At 38.2% G+C, this 23,145-nt stretch overlaps 1 protein-coding gene across 3 annotated transcripts in view; it reads left to right on the top strand.

Moving 5' to 3' along the window:
• Window positions 1-23,145, top strand: part of STK32A (serine/threonine kinase 32A) — a 146,592-nt gene that overhangs the window by 72,944 nt on the left and 50,503 nt on the right. For all 3 annotated transcript variants that reach the window (XM_079144784.1, XM_079144783.1, XM_079144782.1), the window contains one exon: window positions 6,720-6,893. In XM_079144784.1, the coding sequence (XP_079000910.1) occupies window positions 6,720-6,893 (174 nt within the window). The remainder of the gene's footprint in view (window positions 1-6,719; window positions 6,894-23,145) is intronic.

The following is a 23,145-nucleotide window of genomic DNA, read 5'->3' as shown; positions in this document are numbered from 1 at the left end:
AATTTTGTTGAGTGATGCAATCACAACCGTAAATCAGTTATAGAGTTTTTTTCATTTTCCCACTAAGATCTCTCCTCCCCACTGACGGTTAATTTCTACTGCCACCTTGAACCTTGGACAACCACTTATCTATCTTCAGTCTCTATAAATTTGCCCTTTCTGGCAATTTCATGTAAATGGAACTACAAATCTGCGGTCTTGTGTCTGGCTTGCTCACTCATTATGATGTATATAGGGTTCGTTCGTGCTGTGGTGTGTGTTCATGGAGTTCATTCATGTCTAATGCTGAAGTACTGTATTGTAAAGATATACCATATTGTGTCTTTACACTCACCAGCTGATGAAACATATAGTTTTCTCTCTAATTTTTGGCAATTATGAATAATTATGTAATGAACAGTTTGTGTACAATTCTTAGAATAGATGTATGCATTCACAATTTTGGCGTAGACAACTAGGAGTGGAGGAGCAATATGATAGTTTTATGTTCAAATTTTTGACAAACCGACTGACTATTTTCCAAAGTGACTGCATCATTCACATTCTGCCGGCAATGTATGAGGGTTCCCTGTTCTCTATGTACTTGCCTACATTTATTATTATCTGTTGTACTTATTATAGCCATTCAGATGGGTGTAAAATTTGTGGTTAGTTTGCATTTCTCTCATGACTAGAGTTGTTCAGAATCTTTTCATGCATATTTTTTTGAGTAGAATGTGTTTCCCAAGTTTTAGATTGGGTTGTTTATAATATTATCGAGTTGTAGTTCTTTGAAAATTCTGAATAAAATCCTTTATTATTTATGCATTTTGCAAATATTTTCCCCAGCCCATTGCTTGTCTTTTCATTTATTTAATGAAATACAAAAGTTTTGAATTTGGATCCAAATCTAATTTGTCAATTTTCCAATGGACTATGCTTTCGATATATCTCAGAAACTTTTGCCTAATTCCAGGTCGCAATGATTTTGCCCTGTTTTATTCTAAAAGCTTTGTTCATTTTGCAATGACACTAATTCTGTGGTTCGTTTTAGTTAATTGCAGTGAATGTTGTAGAAATACATGTTCACCTTTTTGCATGTGGATATCTCATTTTCCCAGCACCATTCCTTAAACTCATTATCATTTCCTGGGAACTTTGTTAAAAATCAATAAGCTATAAATAAAGATTTTTCTCAGACTCTTAATTCCATCCCATTGATTATGTCTATCCTTTTGCTAATATCACACTATCTTGATAACATTTAATACATTTAGAAATTTGGAAGTGAAAGTTCTCACTTTTTTCACTTTCAAAGTTTGATATTTTTTCATTATGCTATATGTTTGTCATTTTCTTATAAATTTTAGGATCTGCTTATCAGTTTATGCAAAAATTAAAAACCCTGCTGGGTTTTTGGTAGAGATTATATAAAATCTATAGCTCGATTTGAGCAGAATTGATATATTAGCAATATTGAGTCTTCCAGTTTATGAACATGGAATGTTTGTCCATTTACTTTTATCTTCCTTAAATTCCCTAGGCAACACTTTGTAATTTTCAATGAACAAGCCTTCTACTTTTTTTAATTAAATTTATTTTTAAAGTATTTTTTTCTTTTTAATACTGTTATAAATTTAATTATATGCTTAATTATATTTTCATATTAATTACTACTTCTATAGAAAAATATAGTTGATGTTTGTATATTGATATTGTATCCTGTAAATTTATTATACCTATTTATTCATTCTAATAGTTCTTTTGTGATATCCTTATGATGTTCTTTGGGAAGAATCCTGGTGTCTATATTTGAAGGCAATTTTACTTCTTCTTTTGCAACATAGATGTTTTTTATCTTTCTTGTTCTAAACCCTCCAGTACTAATAATAAGTAGGGCAGATATTCTTGGCTTGTTCTCAACATCAGAAGGAAGGCATCTGGTCTTCCTCCATTAGGTATGATGTTCTCTTCAGGATTTATTGTAGCTATCCTTTACAGGGTGAGAAAATGCCTGCCTATTTCAAATTTGTTAAGAGTTTTTTCATAAGTGAGTATTAGACTTTGTCAAATGTCTTTTGGTGTTTATTGAGATGGTTATATGTTTTGACCTTTATTAAAAAGTTATATATCATTACTAGGTTTTCTAATATGAATCCTTCTTGGTCATGGTGTGTAATCTTTTTTATACATTGACAGATCTGTCTTACTAATATTTTTTGAGGATTCTTATTATCAACATAAATGGGGAAAATACTACTTACCTTATGGGTTTATGTAAGTAATTAAATGCAATAATGTGCATAAAGTACCTTGCATGTTGTTTTATATTTAGTAAGATCTAAATTAGTGGAAACCCTGTTGATTATGCCTTTGTCAAAAGTATCTTCACTTAATTACTGTGTGTAAAGTAATAGGACACAACTTGCTAAGATAAATTGATTGGGTTAATACCATAACTGTATTACATTTGAGGGTGCCAGAAGAAAGGTAATTGTAATAGTATCTAACATTTAATCATTACTTGCTATCTTCCAGACACTATTTTAAGCCCTTTATAAGTTGTAACTGACTTAATTTTCCAACAACCCTATGAGGTGTGTACCATCATACAGGAAGACACTAAGGGCTAATGGAATTTGCCTCAGTGCTACAAAGATTAAGGGCCTGAGCTGGGATTTGAACACAGGCAATCTTGCTCCAGGGCCAAGTTCCTTAACACTGCTATGTGCCACACCATGTGCTAGCCACTCTACAAACATTATGTCTAGATTTTGTACACGGTGCATAAAATTGTTCCCCATGTACAGATACCCTCTTTTGACTTTCAATTTCCTTTAAGAGATTTGCTCCAAATTCACTTGTATGATATGAGATCTATGTGAAGCCTTTGCATTTTCCACTTACATTTTCCTAAGGTATGTTTTAATTGGTTATATCCTTGATGAATCAATCAAGTCATATTTTACAAAACCTCAGCGCTTTTAGAATTAATCATGCTTTTTCTTTTGCTTTGCTAGATGGGGATATCAGAAGTGACTCTTGATTAGGTACAGTCTGAGTGGGGATTTGGGAGAATAGTTGCAATATGAAATAGATTCTTCTAATGTCATGGTTTTTAAGTTTTTTGACTGCAATTCATAGCAAAAAATATATATATTTTCATCACAACCCATTAGATATTCTCACAGAGACACACTGTATTCACAAAAACAAAATTTCATAAGTAATGTTTACTCTTATGTTAGTAGCATTTCTCCTGTTATTCAATCTGTTTTCTGTCTTTTAAAATATACTTGTGACAATGAACCAAACTTGAAAAACACAACATTGGAGAATATTATAGATCTTTTCCAACCCTCGGAGTCCCCTTATCTCAAGATGATTTCCATAAAACAGCTTCAAGCATGTGACTGACTCTTTGGGAGTCACTTATTTGGGAATCATTTAATATAAAAAAGTAGAACCTAGAGAACTTAGTTTCACCCAAAGCTTGCTTCTCATTTTCCTTTCTTTAGTTCATCGATCAGTTTATTTCCACACTCCACCCTAGCCAATTTGTAGACTCCACATTTCAGGTAGTGCGCAGGTTCTGAGCCCTCCGTGTCGGGAAAAGCAGACATGCACCCTGAAGGCACTGGAAGAAGACTTGGTCTGAAAGCATACAGGAAGGTATTTCCAAATTATGATCAGTTCTGTGAATAGGGTATGTTGTTGGTTATAACAGACGTATCTTAATGAGTGTTAGAGAAGTCTTCTGTGAGAAGTAACACTTGAGCCATGATTTGAAAGATGAGTGGAACATAACCAGGCAATGGACAGCATGTGAGCAGAGGCTCAGATCAGCACAACATGGGCTTCCAAGACTGGAGGTGGCATGAACCACTAGTTCGGAAATGCAAGGAAAGACTTCAGTTTAAAGCTCTAAAGATAAACAGGACCAGAAGAGGTTTTGTAGGATGGATAGTGTGATAAAACTCACAATTAAAAAGTATGGCTGCAGTGTGGAGAATAGATTAGGGAGGCCCAGATAATATATGTGTATACATATAGAAAGGGGGTCTGGGGGGCAGGAACGAGTAAGCATATTCATGGTATATGCTGTTGCAGTGGTCTGGGTCAGACATGGTTGAAAGAGTAGAGAAGGCTGGTGGTCTTTTGTTCGTTTTCTCCTTTTTTTACTAATACACTTTGCAATAAATTTCACATTCACTGGGACCAGAGTTGTTAATTTCGGAGCTGTCAGCTAAGAAATGGATAAATGATGATATGGCATACCAAGAAACAAAAAAGTTACAGAAATATGACACTAAGTCTGTGTGATAAATCATTGAGGTACAAGGAAGTTCTTACTCTTTTATCTGAAATAAATCAGATTGTGACATGAATCTGAATATTTTAAGTATTGACAAATTGTGTTAACTCACATATATTTTGTTGGGTGTAGTTTTGGAAAATAAAATATTTATCTTCTCCTTCTGAGAGCTAAGTATCTGAGATGGAGGGATTCAGTTCTGATGTGAGAAAAACCAAAATGAAACAAAAACAACCATGGAGATTTTTAGCAACCAAACTTGCTTCTGTGGTTAAATAAGTTTATATTTATACTGGCCAAGGGAAGCATGTTGTCTCTTGCCTTGGCCTCTTCTTTCTTTGATTATTAATCTCCTACATGTGGGCACACTGTGATTAACTTGTCACAATTTGCTCCTCTGTCAGTTTATTCTTCAAAGAAAAAATAGTTTAATCCAAGTCTCAATAAAAATATGTGCTCATTCAGTCTGAATTTAATACTACCACTATGCCCCTGTAGAGTTTAGTGGAATGACAGGAGAGGAACCTGGTCTGTCACCAAGTTTCTGACCTACACCTGGAGGCTTAAGATAATCAATAGCAGGAGCTGGGAGTAAATCAGATGTGCTCCGTGAGCTAAACCGGTCTGGGTCACTTGTTTCATTGACACCTACTTAGGCTGTGGCCAGCACTCTCATTTTCCTCCTTTTGATACCCAGCCCTCATCCTTTGCACCATTCTACCCCATCTGTCACCCAGTCAAAAGACCACTCACATCCCATGAGCAAGCATGCTTCCTATTACAATAGCTGAGAACAACCTAAGGTGCTATAGGTCCTGGGCATGATTATGTATTTACCAGCCCAAGGCTGCTTATTGAAAGACCTGTAGAACACAATGAGCATAATTCGTATTGGTGCATTGGAAACCATGTTCCCTGGACCCAGCAACTTTCCCATAGTAAAGATGCCTAGGCAGCCATTACATGAAGATGAAAGACACATTTTCCTACAAGACAGTACCAAGCATGCATTTCTCAAGCCTTTACAAAGTACTTCCTGTATTTCTGAGTTCCCCTGAAACAAATTCTGACATCTGAGTGAATCAGTCTTCAAAGGTAAACACAGTTTTGTTTATTGAACAAGGAAGCATCAGGGACTATTAGTCTTCATTAGAATGTGACCTCCTTAGGCTAATGCTCCACTGAATTCCTTGCTGCTTTTTTTGCTGTTGCTGTCTGTTAATAATCCCTTCCTTCTTCAGCACAATGAGAATTATAAAGAAGAAAATGTACTAAGTATGGTTGTTCCATCAATGATATTCTACCTATTTCCTAAGCAAAGAATTTGTCACTGAGAATTGACGTGCATCCCTGGGTACTGCTTGCAGGCACTTGATTCTTTAATTCAAATAAAACTTTAAAATGTGATGTAAGTGACATTATGTAAAAAAATGTCAAAACAGTGTTGATACAAAGAACTGTATTGTGACTAGAAATCATGTCTGTGCTTTGAGCAAAACAAAACAAATCGCCACATTGGAATGTTTTTTTACAGGAGGCTCTTTGCACAAAGCAGAGGTCTGTTCTGCTCTCTGTGTCCTGTTTCCTCTTCTAGGCCCTCAGCCCCACCCTCTTACAGGTGGGAAGCCCGTGTTTGATCATATGTCCTGCTTAACTTAAAACCCTACAGTGACTTCCCAGAGTCTACAGACCCATTTATATGCTCCTGTCCCGGCCCTGCCTTCTCCACCAGACTCATGATTCTAGATTATTACCTGTTGTTGAGCAAATTTAAAGTAGTTTTCCTTTCCGCACCCAATGAGGTTTTCTCCCACATGTGTGCTTGCATACATGGTACTTTTCTGTTTCAAATTTCACTTTTGCACCTGGAACACCACTCTGGCTCTATCACTTTGGCTTCCCCCTTGTGCAAGGCATTTAACCTCCACTGCACCTTGATTTCTTTGTGTGAGAGTGGGAGCGGGAGAACAGTGATGTGGGTCCAGCTGAGGAACTGCTCACAGAGGGCTTCGCAGCCAGCCCTGTCGCAGACACTCAGCAGAAACATCAGAAGATGTTACCTGTATTTTTGAGTTAGTTTTGTTTCTGCCATTCCTCAAAATTTAACTCAGGTTTTATCTTTGGTGAGAAACTTGCCTTAACTCCCCATTCCAAAGACTGACTTATTTTCTTGTACTGTCCGCTACATTTTTGTTGCTCTTTTTTTTTTTTTTTAAATCTTTTTCTTATTATTAATATGGACATGGTTTGTTATCATCTTGTTATCATCTAGGTAGGCAGCAAAGTTGTTAATATGGAAAAATGGGCACAAGAAAGGTTTACGGAGGCCTTGTAAGTCATATTATATGGACCTCTACGACAGTTGCCTCTACAACTCCTCAGCTTGTAAATATACTTGATGTTTCCTTTTCTAATGCCATTCCAGGTATTCCTTCCAAGATGAAGAGGACATGTTCATGGTGGTGGACCTCTTACTTGGTGGGGACCTGCGTTATCACCTGCAGCAGAATGTTCGATTCCAGGAAGACACAGTGAAGCTCTTCATCTGTGAGCTGGCCTTGGCCCTGGACTACCTGCAGAGCCAACGCATTATTCACAGGTCAGTCAAATCCCAGGAGACAGCCTAAAACTAAATGCACAGGAAAGGATTCATAACCTGATGCATTCAATAAATCCTTGTTGAACATGACATTTAATGGTTATTTAACTCTTGCAACAGTCCACTGATGAAGGTTGGTTGTTCCTATTTTGCAGATTAAAAAAAAATGAAAATATAGAGCTCAATTTGTCTAAGGTCACAGTAAATGACTAGATGAGAATCAAGGACTACTGGCACTTTGTTATAACTAAGCCTAATGGAAAGGAGAAAAAGAGACATGTAGGAACTTTAGTAAGTGGACTAATAGCAATAAAAATGAAGGAAAGAAATAGGATGGGAAGAGAGAAAATTCTTTGGGGACAAAATTCGTCATGCCCTCTGTCTTATACCCTGTACATTAAGTGTCTCCCTAATGTGTGTGTTGCAAAAAGAAGCAGCCAAAACAACATCTCCTGCACTAGGAGCCTTTTTAGTAAGAAGAAACACAGGTAACACAAGAAGATATAAACCCACAGGAGCAATACAGAGAAAAGGATAATGTTCCACATTTGTAAAGAATTTAGTAGTTTTAGTGATGATTTCATATGTGGTATCCCATTTGATGTCTAAAATAACCTGTGATACATGATCAGAGAAAATATAAATAGACCAGTATTAACTATGAGAAAACCATGATTAGTAGACAATAATAGTCACCCAGGCACATTTATAAGCATTGTGAACCTAACCATCATCAAATCCACCATATTTACTGAGGCTTAGTGTATGCCAGGCACCACTAGGTACTTTACTACATGGTATTAAATCCTCAAACCTCAGAAAGGACCCCACATTTCATTATAGTGTTCCCATTACACAAAGAAACCTTGCCTCAGAGATTTGCCAAACTAACAAATGGTACTGCCAGGATTTAAACCTAGATTTCTCTGATGTGAAGTCAGAGCTCTGTTATATCTATTTGCATTAATTACACATATGAAATATATACATTGAGTAAAAAATAAGCACTGTAACTCTGCCACTGTCTTCTCTAATTTTTGAAGAAATGACTGAGTTTTTAGACACAATTATATGTTATTTAATAAAAGTTTGGCTGGATAGAATATTTGACCACCCCCACTTTGACATTTATCTATAATTTACCTGACTTAGTACAGAGTCAGCAGATGAAAATGTAGCATCAAATCATACTTCATATGCAGGCACAATGAACAGATCTTTTTTTTTTTTTACCATGACCCTTTACACTGAAGTAGTTATTTAATTTTCCATCTTCTGGAATAGTCTATTTGCATTGGAAATGTGCTCAGGCAACAGTTAAATGGAAAGCAGAACAGTTTATCAGGCAGGATCTCGGAAATGAATTTACACACCTGGTGTTTTGTCAATAACCGGAAATCTTATTTGCAAGCTCTCTCTCTCCCATCCTGGCTCTCTGTCCTTCACATCTTTCTGGAGTCTGTGGAGTCCCTTCCAGAACCTCCACACTTATTCATTCTCACAAAGGTGCCAATCACAGTCTGTTTTGGCTGCTGATATCATAGACATGAGAGAGGAGACAGTGACTGTGAGAAGCCAGTATGACCTCTGAGCACCTTCCTGCTTCCTTCCCCCTCTGATTTGAATGCATGCCTTCTTTCTTCGGGCTTCATTTTCTCTGTCATTACAAGTTAAGATGCCCTGGACATTTTGCCTTGTGCTCAAAGTGATATTCCAAGAAGATTTCAGGAGGGAAAAGGAAAACTAGAACACTTGATACAATTTTCACCCTCAGGAGCTTACCAATATCAAATATTGGTTTTCTCTCCACAATAGCCTCCAAGGAAACAAAATATTTGGGAATCAATCTAACAAAAGAGGTGAAATACCTCTACAATGGAAACTGTAGAACACTAAAGAAAGAAATTGAAAACGACCTTAGAAGATGGAAAGAGCTCCCATGTTCTTGATTAGGCAGAATTAATATTGTCAAAATGACCATATTACCAAAAACACTATACATATTCAATGCAATTCCTATTAAGGTTCTGATGATGTTCTTCAAAGAAATGGAAAGAGCAGTCATGAAATTCATTTGGAAAAATAAGAGGCTCAGAATAGCCCAAGCAATCCTCAGTGAGAAAAGTGAAGCAGGAGGCATCACAATATCAGACCTTAAACTATACTACAGAGCTATAGTAACAAAAATGGCATGGTATTGGCACCAAAACAGACATGAAGACCAATGGAACAGAATAGAAGACCCAGAGACAAACCCACCTAAATACAGTTATCTCATACTAGACAAGGGTGTCATACATATACATTGGAGAAAAGACAGCCTCTTCAACAAATGGTGCTGAGAAAACTGGAAATCCATGTTATAAAATGACTTTAGACCCCTATCTCTCACCCTGCACAAAATTCAAAGTGGATCAAGGACACAGGAATTAGACCAGAGACCCTACACCTACTAGAAGAAAAAGTAGACCCAGCTCTACATTATGTTGGCTTAGAAGCCAAATTCCTCTCCCTCACTCTTTATTGCTCACCTCATCTTTTTGCCATATAAGTCAGAAACCAAGGTTAACTTCCTGTACCTTACCCTTTACACATTCAGTTATTACTTAGTGTCTGTCTTCAAAGGGCCTTTTTGTACTAAATGTCTCCTTTCCAGGGCAAATGAAAAAAGCAAACAGTGACATTTTGAATGCTGTTTTAAAATAATGTGACATCCTTCTGGGGTCGAAAGTGATTCAGGGGTTTTTCTATTGCCACACTCTACCTCCCATGAGTGATATTTTATAAGCTATCATAGTATCTTGTACCTCTCCTGAGAAGTTCTGACATTTTTGGTGTATAATTACTTAATTTGTCTTCTATAATAAAGTGTAAACTCTATTATTTAGGCATGTGGGTATAGCTTCCATTATTTTACCAGGTTGTGTCAAATGAATACTAATTGAACCACATGAATGATTGACTAGAAGCCTAGGGGTACATATAATAAGGACAACTTTAAAATATGGGACATTAAAGCCAAATATTTTAGACCTACTGTGGTCTTTACACTGGGATAATCATATAATTTACCTTTCAATCCAGGTTAGTCCTGAAAGCTAAGATGGGCACTATTTTTAATGCTAGGTCAAATTTCAAATTCATAAATGTTCTGTGCAATTCAGGACATATATCAACATTCTCCAGGCTTTTCATGATGTCAGTCCACATAGACATTTAAATTCTAATAGAGCTCTGATAACTAGAATTTTCTATCCCCAAAATACTAGTAATCAATTTGATGTGATATCAACTTGAAATGGTGTCAGATGGCTTGAAAAAACATGTACATAGTAAAACAAGCAGTACCCTTTAGCTAAGGAGTTTTGACAATAATGGTGGCATTCTGAGACTGGGGCTCATGTGGCAGGGTTAAAAGCACGAATAGCTGTACAGAGGAGATAAAGTCTTCTGCATTCAGAAATTCTCCAAATAAAATATTTCTTCATTATCACAACAAATATTTATTTATCTTGATAGTTAAGCTATTTCCCAGGATGTTTTATGTTATATAATAAAAACTTTTCAAGGGAAAAATTAAAATGAAAAACTTCAAAAAATTAGCAAAATTAATACTGTTTGATTAAGATAATGAAACAATGTATCTTTCAGTTACTTAGAAGATTGGATTGTAAAACATATCCTGAGTTTCATAGTAGATGAGTAAATGAAAGAAAAAATTAATTCCCTAGATGAGAAGAAACTACCTGCATACCACTGCAGATCTAAAATGTGGGACTGCTAGCCGGGCATGGTGGCACACACTTGAAATCTCAGCGGCTCAGGGGGCTGAGGCAGGAGGATCTCAAGTTTAAAACCAGCCTTAGCAACTTAGCAAGGCCCCAAGCAACTCAGTGAGATCTTGTGTCTACATAAAATACAAAAAGGAGGTGGGAACCTGACTCAGTGGTTAAGTGCCCCAGGGTTCAATCCCTGATGCCAAAATAATACTAATAATAATAAAATAAAAAAATAAAATGTGGGATTTCTGAAGTTCAGATGACAAACTGTTTGGCCTCTGGACATGGCAGAAGATTCAAGATTATCCACAAGCAGTAAGTGAATGCGGTGAGGGGCAGGAGCAGCAGTACGCTGCCCTTTACTAAGGACTTCCTGGAGACGAGGTACTCACTAAGCATTTGCCAATTATTTCCTTCAGTCTTCCCACAACTTCAGGAGGTTGATGGTGTTATCAATGAAACTGATTCTGAGAAACGAAGTGTGTCGCCCCAGGTGGCATGGCTGGCAGGTATGCGAGGTTCATTGAGAAGACGCAGAGCTCTTAACCAGTCCGCACCCTACTGAGGCTGAGGGCTGTGAACCCTGAGGAGGGCGTGTGCAAGGCGTGTAGCCACCTGCTTTCCAGCACCCACAGTCCACAGAGTACAGCCCACGTAAAGGTTGCTAAATGAATGAAAGCATTTAACTCCCTGTGGTAGCATAGAATTTAACTTTTTTTAGTACATTGATTTTCCTGCCAGCAATGTCCAATTTATTTTTCTAAAATACCACAGGTTCTGTTTTTAACATAAATTACAAGTGCAACATAAATGAGAATTTGTCGTATTTTGTTTGCAGATTTTTTAATCTACAGATTTGACTTTTGTATTTTTAAAATATGTAGAATGGCTAATTTTCATCAACTTCAGAATCTTTTCTGTAACTGTTAAAGATAGAGACTTGCTTAATAACCATTAATTTTGAATTGTACAAGTAGACAATTTCTTTGTTAGCGAAGAAGTCAAACATTTTTTGTGTGAGAAGTTTGAAAATAAGCCTGACTCTCCAAAGTATCACCAGTTTCTTGTTGAATATCCCCCTCGACTTACATTAAATCAGTGAATGAATGCTTTAAATGTCGACAAAGTGATTATTTGCTTTTATTAAAAAATAAGAAAAAATCAATTCTTCTGAGGATAGTACTATTCGATTTGATTACCACAGTCTCTCTAATGAATAATCTTATAGAAAATAATTATTATGGTTCAAAAACAAATTCGTATTCATTCCCTTGTCAGATGTTAAGGACTCAATTATGAATTTAAGATAATGAGATGAATTGTGTGGGATAGTTAATAGTAAGTCATCTTGGATTGAAATACCATCCGAGTAGATTGTTGACTGTTTTTCTAAGAATTACCCCACTCTAATGAAGTTATAACTCACTGTTATCTAAATTCCTATAGGAATGAGATAAAAATCCAATTAGGCAATTCATATAAATAATTGCAGTGAGACAGAGAAAATTGCAAAAACGTATCTCCTATTGATGGCAAAAATGTTAAAGAGGGAATAAAAGGAAATTTTTGATTGTTAAGAAGAACACAGGATTCTGCTTGTACTTATCATCTTTGTTTTCTCTGTTATAAGCAAGGAACCAATGACTGATACTCAGATCCATCTGTAAGATGCAGATAATAATTAATCCCCACACATCACCTCTCAGACTGAAGTACCTAAGTATTACTTGTGAGAAACTCATATCATTCTTCTAGAATTGAATACTTTGACAGTGAAGGAAAATAAAGAAATGATGCTTCTATCCTAAATATTCATACAAAAACTGTTTATTGAGCAACTATGTGCCAGATATTGTTCTCGGTGCTAAGGTTCCAATGGTGAACAAGACTGATAATGTCTCTGTCTTACAGAGTTGAGAACATCACAGCATGAAAACTAATCAAGCAAACATTTCAACCCAAGTATGAGAAAGGTTTTAAAAATTCGTAGCATGTGTTGTAAAGAATATGCACCATCCTGTGTCCGTCCTGAACTGTATATACCCACACACACATCACTCACTCAATTGCTTCTTCACAAAGTCATGGTTATACTTCTAACTGTTGCCTCTGAATTACAGTATTCTTTATAAAAGCTGTCTTCCTTTCCTAAATTTAAGTCTGCATGGTAGGGATTATACTTCACTCATGTTTCCCAAACCCCAGAACTTAATACAGTATCTGAATCAGAGGGTTGCTGGATAATTCAGAGACTGAAGAAATGAATGAAGACAGTATATACAGGTGACCTGTGGGTGAGCGTAGAAGGCAAAGGTTACTGTGGATGATGTTTCTGCAACAAATTCTTGATTTGTTTCACATATTCTTCTTGTGTGGCCACAGAGTATGGAGCTCCATATGGCCTTTTCTCCATGCTTTGCTAGTTGTATATCTTTTTTTAAAATTTATTTTTATTGTAAACAATTGGGATACATCTTGTTTCTCTGTACATGAGGTAGAGGCATACCATTTGTGTAATCATACATTTACATAGGGTAATAGTTTTTAATTCGTTCTGTTATTTTTTCCTCCCCCCCACCCCTCCCATCCCTCTTTTCCCTCTATACAGTCCCTCCTTCCTCCATTCTTGTATGACAAATCACCACAAAACTTAGCAACATAACCCAGTGTTTAGTTCTCAGCTTCTTTAATGGAGGCCTGGCACAGTTTAACTGGACTGGAGAATTCAGCTACCATTCTTCCATGAAGGTGTTCACTAGAACTGGGTTCTCTTCTAAAGACTGGGCTGGGCAAGTTCAGGCAGGATGTTGGCAGAATTCATTTCCAATGACTATACGACTCATGGCTGTTTATTTGTATCAAATTCAACAAGGAGAGCAAGACTCTAGAATCTCGAGCTGACTAGCAAGAGTGTATATCCTTGAATAACGGCATTAACATTATGTAATTCCATTTCAGGAGTGTCCCTGCATTACATTTACCATTTAGTGTTGATTAGAAGCAAGCCACAGAACAAGTCCACACTCAGGGCCCATGAGCTGTGCAGGGCATGAACAGCAAGAGGTAGAGATCATGGGGTCAGCATAAAGTATGTTTGCTATACTTCCTTTAAAGAGAAACACCGATTTCCTCTATGACCTTTGATGGAGAAGGGAGGAGGTTTGATGAAGAGATCAGAAATGATTCTTTCATGCCTAAGCCTTTTCCACAATTTTCTTTAAGCCCTCTTAGGATAGTCTTCAAAGTGTGATCTAGGGGCGCCTCTGCTTCCTATCACAGAGCCACCCTCTGTATGGAGGCTGCAGACTGGAATGAACTAAGGATCTTATAACAGTGAGGTGTGACAAACAGCCATTAGCACATTTACCAATCAAGGACTCATTTGCAATTTAGCTGTGAACTAAAATAATGTTTGTTTTCCAAATAAGTTTTTGTCAACCAAGGTCTTCACTTCATTACAAGCAGAGATCTGGACTGGGTTTTCACCTTTGCATCTGACCCACTGACACTGTTGTATCTTAGTGGTCACTTTGTATTTTCTCCGAATGATAAATTGTGGGAAAAAATAAGGTCTTCTGAAACAAATCATTTTAGTCAATGATCTTTGAGTGACAGATGGGCTGCTAATGAATGACATTGCCAACGCAGTGACACTCCAGCTCTCTAAAGCCTTTGGGAATGAGTCATCTGGTGAGATGTTTTTCTGATTCATAAAGGATATTTTTCTAATTCATGAAGGCATTACTTCTTTCAACTCATCAATATTTTTAACCATTTAAATTTTACCACAAAATGCACATGTCATTGCCTCAATGATTAACAAAAGCTATCATTTGTTGGGCATATACCAAGAACTAGACACTGTGCTAAGGGAGATATTGCACATGGCTGCCTAGTTTGAAAGTCATCAATACTATGAGATTAAATATATGGTATCAATTCAAATGTAAAGCTGGGTGTGGTGGTGCATACCTGTAATCCCAGCATATTGGGAGGCTGAGGCAGTAAGATGGTGAGTTCAAAGCCAACCTCAGCAACAGCTAGGCACTAAGCAGCTCAGTGAGACCCTGTCTCTAAATAAAATATGAAATAGGGCTGGGGATGTGACTCAGTGGTCAAGTGCTCCCAAGTTCGATCCCTAGTAACCCTCACCAAAAAATTCAAATGTAAGGTCCTCTTCTAAATATTGACTTCCGGAGTTCCACTCTTTTGAAAATAACGTATCCTCAAGAAGGGATGAGCTATTTACTAATTGCAACAAACTGTATTGTTAGTTGAAATATGTTGTGTTAAATTGTGTCCACCTTAAAAATAGGACACATTGAAGTCCTAATCCTCAGTTTCTTAAAGGGTGACCCTTTGGAAAATGAGATCTTTACAAAGATAATCATGTTAACATAAAATCATTAGAGTGGGCCCTGATTCAACATGACTGGTGTTGTTCTGAAAAGAGAAAATTTGGATGTGGAGATCATATGCACACAGGGAAGGTGATATGAAGAAGTCAAGGAAGATAGAGGACTGGAGTGATATTTTTATAAGCCAAAGAACAGCAAAGGTTGCAAGAAAACCAGTGGAATCTGAAAGAGGCAAGTGAGGATCCTCCCTTCATCTTTCAGAGGGAGCATGGCCCTGTGGACGCCTTGATTTAGGGCTTGCAGTGCCCAGAACTGTGAGACAATAAAATTCTAGCTTTTTGAGTCAGGCAGTTTGTGCTTCTTTGTTACAGCAGCCAGGGCACACTAATAAGTGTTTTTAAATACTTTTCTTAGTTGCTAGGATTCCAAACTTTGCTCCTCTAGCAGGTGCTACTGGACCATCTTCTGTTTGTACTTCCAACTTGCTTCTTCCGATACCTTATGAGATGGGTCACACAATAACTTGTTCGAGTTGTTTGGAAAATTGGAGTAACCTAAGAAAATATTCAATAAGTGAAGTCAAGCTTTCATGGATGGTAACCTATTTCAGGTCACCCAGGGACTTTTTTCTTGTTCTTGTGTTTCAGGTTTGGTAAGATATTTAAGATATTTCAGACATCTGTGGCTTTTCTATACTGTTTCTGGGATTCAAAGTGTTTTGTTTTGCTTTTATATATCTGTAAGGAAGGTTAAATCTTTTCCAATTTACCAAAGCTATATGCTCATTATGAGAAAATTAGAAGTCTGAAAGTGATGAGAGATTTTGTGGTCACTAATAGCGAGTGTGGTGTGTCTGATGTTTCCTTTCTTCCTTTCAGGGTGTTGATAATACTCCAGGCCTTTTACAGTGAAATAACAGATTTGAGTTTCAGGCCACAACCTTCCTTCTGTGGGATGGTTAAGAAAATGCCCTTTCCTTTTGTTGTATTAAGTCTTCTCTTCAGTAGATCACAAGCCTTTGCAAATGTTCCCTTTTTCTAACTCCTGGAGCAGAAGGGCCACTTGAGCCTCAGAAACAAAACACAGTGCACTAATGAGGGCATTAAGCTGATGTGTTCTATTCAGCACCTGCTCCCAGCCTACCAAATAATGAATGAGCATGGATTACACATTGTGAAAACAGGAGAATCTGCCTTCTTTGTGTCATGCATCAGGCAGTTTCAAAAGCCCTTTTGAAACTGTGCTTCTCACACAAGGCCACCCATTGGGAAAAACCCACGTGAAAAAGGCAAAGAACTTACTGCTTGTTTACAGGTTTGTATTGAACTAGACTCGGCTGGACTTTGAATAATATCCATAAGGTGAAGAGTTTCATTAGCAGGCAACCTGTGACTTGCTCCAAACTAAGTCTTACTTTGCTCAGCATGCCCCTTATTATAACACATGAGCTTCGTTCTTTCAGGTTTACTCTTTTAACACATGGTATGGACCACATAGGTATGAGTCAGGGAGATGACTCTGAATAGAGGTTTGTGAAAAACAAAAGTGTGGTTTTTGTCCTCTTAGAGCTTACAGTTTAATTGAAGAGCTAAGATAAATAGTTACGGTTGTGTTTGGTGCTTTGTGGGAAAAAAATCAAGGGTCTAAGAAAGTACAGGTTTGGAAGTGGAGGTTACTCCAGTACTATGTTCAAAGGAGTCCTGGTTAAGTAGCTGGCATCTGAGTCAAGCCTGGAAGGACAAGCAACTCTAACATGGAAGTCTGTCATATCCCGGGCAGAACAGAGAGTGAGGTTGGACATGTAGAAGAAGCCACAGGACCTGTCAGATCATCTCACACATTTAAGCAAACACTGGGCACAATCTTGCTTCCTTTTTGTGCTTTAGTGGAATGCAGAGCCTACAGGGAAGGGTATGCACTTGAATTTGTCATCAGTTGGAGACAAGTGCTACTTTCACAGGGGATGGTAAATAAGTAGGGATGAGAATGGAAGAGAATGGCATCTATTAGCTGTTCTGGACACTAGGACAAGAACAAACTGTGAGATGACTAGTGCACCTCGCTCACCTTGCTTAAGAGATGGGCAGACTTTTCATGTGAAAGGCCAGTTAGCAAACATTTTAGACTTCAAAAGCCCTGAGGTCTCTGCCATAAACTCATCAATGTGCAGAGATAGTAGGTGAACAAATGAGCAGGACTGTGCTCCAATAAAACTGAAATAAGGTTGTTAGAAGATAATATCGGGTAAAGTGTGCAAAGGAGTCTAGCCTGTTTTCTCAGGCTTAGTAAATGAAACCTGTTATCATTATTGTATTACAGCTGTTCAGTGAGAGTTGAAAGCATCTATTCATCATTTAAATTCTCAGTTTATCATCAGCCTCTCACTATCCAGCTTTTCCTAAATTGGGCCCTTTTCTAATTGTTTGTTCAATAATTTTAAAAGCTAGTTAAGGGACTGGGTTGTCGCTTAGTAGTAGAGTACTCGCCTAGCTCATGTGAGATACTGGGTTCGATCCTCAGCACCACACAAAAATAAATAAATAAAATAAAAGTATTAAAAAGTTAGTTTAAAAAATTACTATGTGCCAGGTGCTATACAGAGAGCTTTATGTGTTTAACTAAACCATCACAATTTTACCAATTAGATACTGCTATTGTCCTTAGTTACAGATATGAAGGGCTGAATCTCAGAGTTTTTTTTTTTTTTTAACCAAAACATTCTTGGTCTCAAATAACAGAAAACCTAATTCACAATGAAAGGGATTTAATGACTCTTATAAACCTAGAACAACCAGATGTGTGCCAGACTCTGATTTGACAGTTCACCAACTTCACCTACTCCATGTGGTCCCCTCAGACTCAGCCTGTTCCTCCCTTCGCTTGCTGGAAAACCACCTGCTCCATGCTAGCTCCTCCAGTCCGAGGAATCACACTGAGAAAGTTTTCTCCAGGACAGTAGTGAGCTGCTTTCTCAGAAGCCCACAGTGTAGCTCTCCTCTTACCCAGCACCTCATAGTAGGTTGTCAGCCCATCACTGATTCAAAAACTGGGGCTACGGGATGGGATAATTCTTAGCTTGGACCTAGAGTCAGGGACTGAAGTAGACTTCCCCAAGGCACATGGCATGCAGTGTTGTGTGAGACAGAGGTTCAGACACCCAAACGAAAACTGAAATGCTATTAGGAGAATGAGGAATGCATATCAGGAAGGTAATCACATTGTTCAAAGTTCTAACTTGCCCAAGGTCACAGAACTAGCAAGTTGCAGAGCTAGAATTTTTACGTAGGTCATGCGACTGCAAAGCGCATACTCAATCTCTACTATCTATCTACTTCTTCCCAAATGAACATAGAAATCCCTGGGCCGGATAGGACGGCTTGTGGTTACGACTGTTGCCAACACAACTCTGTATACTAATACACCTATGTACTGAATTTTAGGTTGTGTATTACTAAAATATACTTTTCATATGTATTATATATAAGTAAAAACATTAGATATATATTTATGAAGTATGTATACACATTCATACACTATATAATAGCATGCTCAGATCTCATGTGTATATACTGGTCTGTACAGCGTGCATATATTAGTCTGGCCATACCAGTTGTAAAACTGCTGCAATACACTTGTATTACCTCCCTCAATTCATCAGCTGAAGTGCTGACTCCTGGCCAGCAGGGGTCCTTTGGGGCACTACTCCTGGGTCTCCACTGGCATCCGTTCTGATTGTCTTGATGACTGTGAGGTTCTAGTTGTAAATATTTTGAATATCACCATTTGTGAATACATATAGTCATAAAGAATGTTGCATATGCCCATTATGCTTAAATAAAGTCTAACGTGTTATGTATACATACAATTTCCTCTTACTAGTAATTGCTCAGCTATACAGTGGTTACTGTACACTAGGAGATTTTCTAAATACTTTATAACTATTACTATATTTAATCCTCACAGAAACCCTGTGAAGTGAATACCAATAAAAAGCCCAATTCACAGATAAGGAAATGAGGCATAGGAAGGTTTAGTTACTTGCCAGGGTCAAACACAGACCGGCTGGAATTCAATCTAAGGTCCTCTGGTGCCAATCGCTCTGCTCTTTTCCTTACTCGCATACCACCTAGCTACTGGAGATGCCAAAATTCAACTTGCCTTCAAAGAACCCCAATTTGGCAGCAACATACCTAGCCCTACGTGAAGGATCATGCTTGACCTAAATCTATCATGAAAATACAGTTTCCATCAGCCTCCTTTAATTTGGGCGTGAGCCACAAGGCAATGAGATTTAAGGAGGGTTCTACCTCCTTAACTTGAGGGTTCTGCCCTCCTTAAATTCTTTCTTCTTTTTAGAAAAAAATACTTTTTATTAATATATATTGTGTATACACATAGTGTTTTAAACAAGTACAATGCACATAATAAATCATCATTACTGATCTGAAGCATGGTTGCTCTCTCCTTATTGTCTTAACCCAACTTCTTTGGCCTTTCAGCAGAAAATTCCCCCCGAGTCACCAGCATAAACTGTCACTTAGTTGAAGTGTGAATTTTTGTTTTAAAAAATACCTTCTATATGTTAATACATATAAAATACCAAATATGTATTTTAGTATTAAGTTAAGAGAGGCTGTCCATGGCCTGATAGGCAGATGTCACTTAAAAATCTGCCTCTTATCTTGTAATTTGGGGATAAAGTAATATATTCATCTAATAGTACAATAATAGTTCAAAAAAGTACTATGATTGATATGTTTCTGCCTTAAAGGCATATGTGATGTTTGGAGCTAGAGCAACAATTCTGAGACCAGAAGACAACAAATCGCTAAGCAAAAAGCATTGCTAAGTTGGCAGAATGGAAAGACAGACTGAGATTGGGTCTCTATTGTAGCATGGAACCACCACAAAAACCCCAGACTGCCTCTTTTTCCCACAGACTGTTTATGAGAAGAGCACACCACTTGTTGATGTCTCCCTGACAGAGGAATATGCCTGTAGTTCAACAAAGTTGGGTTTTATTGGCATTCGTTCCAAAAGGAAGACTGTGTACACAGAGAACTCTGGAGCCTCTCAGAGAGAGTGTCAGGAAGGACTTGAATGGGATTTGGGCTGTTGAGTGACCTGGAGAAGGAGGGAAGGATCATAGCATTTCTTAGAATTGGTTATTATCAGACAGCGGGCAATTCCCTGATTGGGCATCTTGGTCTCCCTCAATATTGTCCAGGGGAGAGTGGGCCAACACAGTCACTGACAGATGTAGCAGTCATTCCTGTTAGCCAGGTCGGTGGAGGCAGGGGGAGAAAGTTGGGCAGTTTTGAGGTTTGCACAGTGCCCTTGCTTTTGTGCTTAGACACGATCGCATGGCGTGTTTCTCCCTCTTGATCACTGCTACAGAGCAGCCTTCCAGCCCTGGCATTTGGCAGGAGAACAAGCCTGGTCCCTGGCGCCAGAGCAGCTCCCAGTGGGCTGCTGTCAAGGCTGCAGTGGCCCCTGCATGCTTTCTGCGTAAGCCAATGAGACTCTGGTTTTCCGTCATTTGTTTGGAAACCCATTCCCAACCACCACACTAATTGATATGAGCCCTGGCTAATCATTCCCATGCTGCAATTTTGCTTATTTAATTTTGCTTTTTTATACTAGTGTGTTCTTCCTCCAGCTGTCTTGCTGCAGCACCTAACAGGGGACTTGTTTCCTGGTATCAGTTTCTTTTCACTGTCCCACACTCGGTGTCTCCTTTTTTCCTATAGTATTGTTGGCTCTGACGTTGGGTCTGCCCTATCTGGTCCCTCTCCTCTGTTGGCTTTTGGACTTTGTGGCCACCTCACTTATCCGTCTGCGGTTTCAGCACTGTCTCCTTTGCCAGCTTTAGAGCAGGGGTCTGGATTTACACAAATGGTGTTCCAATCTGTTCAATAGCTCTGTGACTCAGAAAATTTCCTCATCTCTCTTGACCTCAATTTCATTACCTGTGAAATTCAGATGGTAATAATAATTATTTATTTATTTTTGGTAGGAAGAAATGAAATAATACACGTAAAATACTTAGCATGACTTCTGGCACACAATACACAATACTGACACTTTATGATAAGCTTGTATACTTTATAGGATGGTGAAGCAAAACATCTAAGGTCTAGGGTTCACTCAATGGGTGTATTCTGCGACTTTGTTTTACTAGGTACAGTCCCTGACGTACCAGTCCTTTCATCTCTAAGACGTCCAAAAGCGAATAGACTCACAGTCTGCTTTGGAAAAATTCAGATGTTTTTTTCAATTTTAACTTTTTTATTAAAAAAAAAATTGGTGCCTAAGAGAGTTAATTTGCCTCATTTTTAAATGACACGTTTATTTTTCCTACTACTAGAGTGGGTACTTTTAGTCCTAGAGTCGAAATGGAGTGAATTAGTAATCGAATACTCCTTTCCATTAGTTAATGTTTTAAAAAGCACTCATAACAGCTTATTATTTTCACGAGACCATGGTTGATCTTGTTCCTTTTTGTTTCCCTCTAATTTGTATAGATGTTTTCCCTGTCTCTGACCTGCACATTTCTTTACTTACACCCTCCTGGGGTTGAGCAGGAACCTTGAGGTCAGTGTAGTCTCTGTGGCTGTGCGATTTGAAATGGGTCCCTAATGCTCTGTGTCCTTGCTTCCTAACTTGTAAAATGCATTAACTGTGACCGGGGTTTCCATCTGTGTGAATCTGAATCAAAGGAAATAATGGTAATGAGTAAACATTGACCATAAGGGGGATGCTGTGTCATATAAATATTCTCCTTCCAAAGACTGCAAGATGGTTAAACATGTCATTACTGGAACTATGGTATACTGACTTCTCAAGCTGGGGTGTTGTAGTGTTGTACTGTTAGGGATCTGAAATATCAGAATGAGCATAATTCACATTCCTAGACCAATGAACTTTTCTCCACAGTAAGAAATTTGAAACTTCACTTTTATGTTGAGAGAGACATGAGTGGTATATGTTAGTCTCTTTTTCATTTCTGTAATGAAATAACTGAACCTGGATACTTTTAAAGAAAAGAAGTTTATTTAGCTCATAGTGGTGGAGGTTAATAGTCCAAACAACATAGCTCTGGCCTGGCAAGGGCCCCTCAACTCTGGCATGTTGTGACAAACAGATGGCAGGCACCACAATGGCAGGAGCTGTGAGGGAAGGAGAGATCACATGTTAAGACAGGAAGCCAAAGTGAGGGAGAAGGAATGGGCTTGCAACCTCCTTCTGGGCTCCTCCTCTTAAAGGTCCCACTCTGGGAACTGTGGGAGGGATGCACACAGACCAATCCATCCTGCAACAGCATGTTAGAGTCCAAAATCTACAGATCTTCAAATACACCATTCAAAAAACTGTGAGACTAATTAAACTTGCTGCAGACCAATTTGAACCACATGCCAGACCTCTGAGTATATGAGGATAGTCTTCTCTCTCCTTAGGGAAAGTAAGATATAAACACTTGAAATAGGAACCAAGATTGTATCTCACCATCTTTGGCTATCATCTCAGTTCTGTCAGTCACTTGTCATGTCCTCTTGGATTTGTAATTTAAATTCTCTGAACTCCCCTCTTTTTGCACAAATGGGAGTAATGGCTGTGTAATGGACCCATTGTGAGGTATAAAGGTACATTGCTATCAAGGGCCTGCCACATGCCTGCCACAGCATGGACAGTCATCAGCAGCTATAGCCATTCTCAAGACTCATGGACGGTATAGCAGTTTCAGAAATGTTGGTGACTTTCCTTAAACATTCCTTCCTGTGTCCTTGGCAGAAACTGCTGATAAATCTTGGCCCTCCTTCCCCTTGAACATGGAGGCCTTCCTAATCAACGCAGGCACATACTAACATTTAAATAGAATTGGTTTAAGGGTTGGAACCTACTTGCCATCCTACTTAAAATAACCACATGAGTAATTGCAGAAACAGCATGAAATTCAAGTCCTCCTCTGCCATTTATGAGCTGTGTGATTTGGGTCAAGTCAACTCTTTCTTTATTGGTGATCAGCTTTCCTTTGCTGGTTTATCTAAGTGATAAATCAATGATAATGATGAGAACTGGCTTTCCAGGAGGCTCTTTTGGGTAAATCAGGGAAGG

The sequence above is a fragment of the Sciurus vulgaris genome, assembly GCF_902686455.1.
Source record: "Sciurus vulgaris genome assembly, chromosome: 6".
In the NCBI taxonomy this organism is placed as follows: Eukaryota; Metazoa; Chordata; class Mammalia; order Rodentia; family Sciuridae; genus Sciurus; species Sciurus vulgaris.
This window is presented reverse-complemented; position numbering and strand designations above follow the sequence as displayed.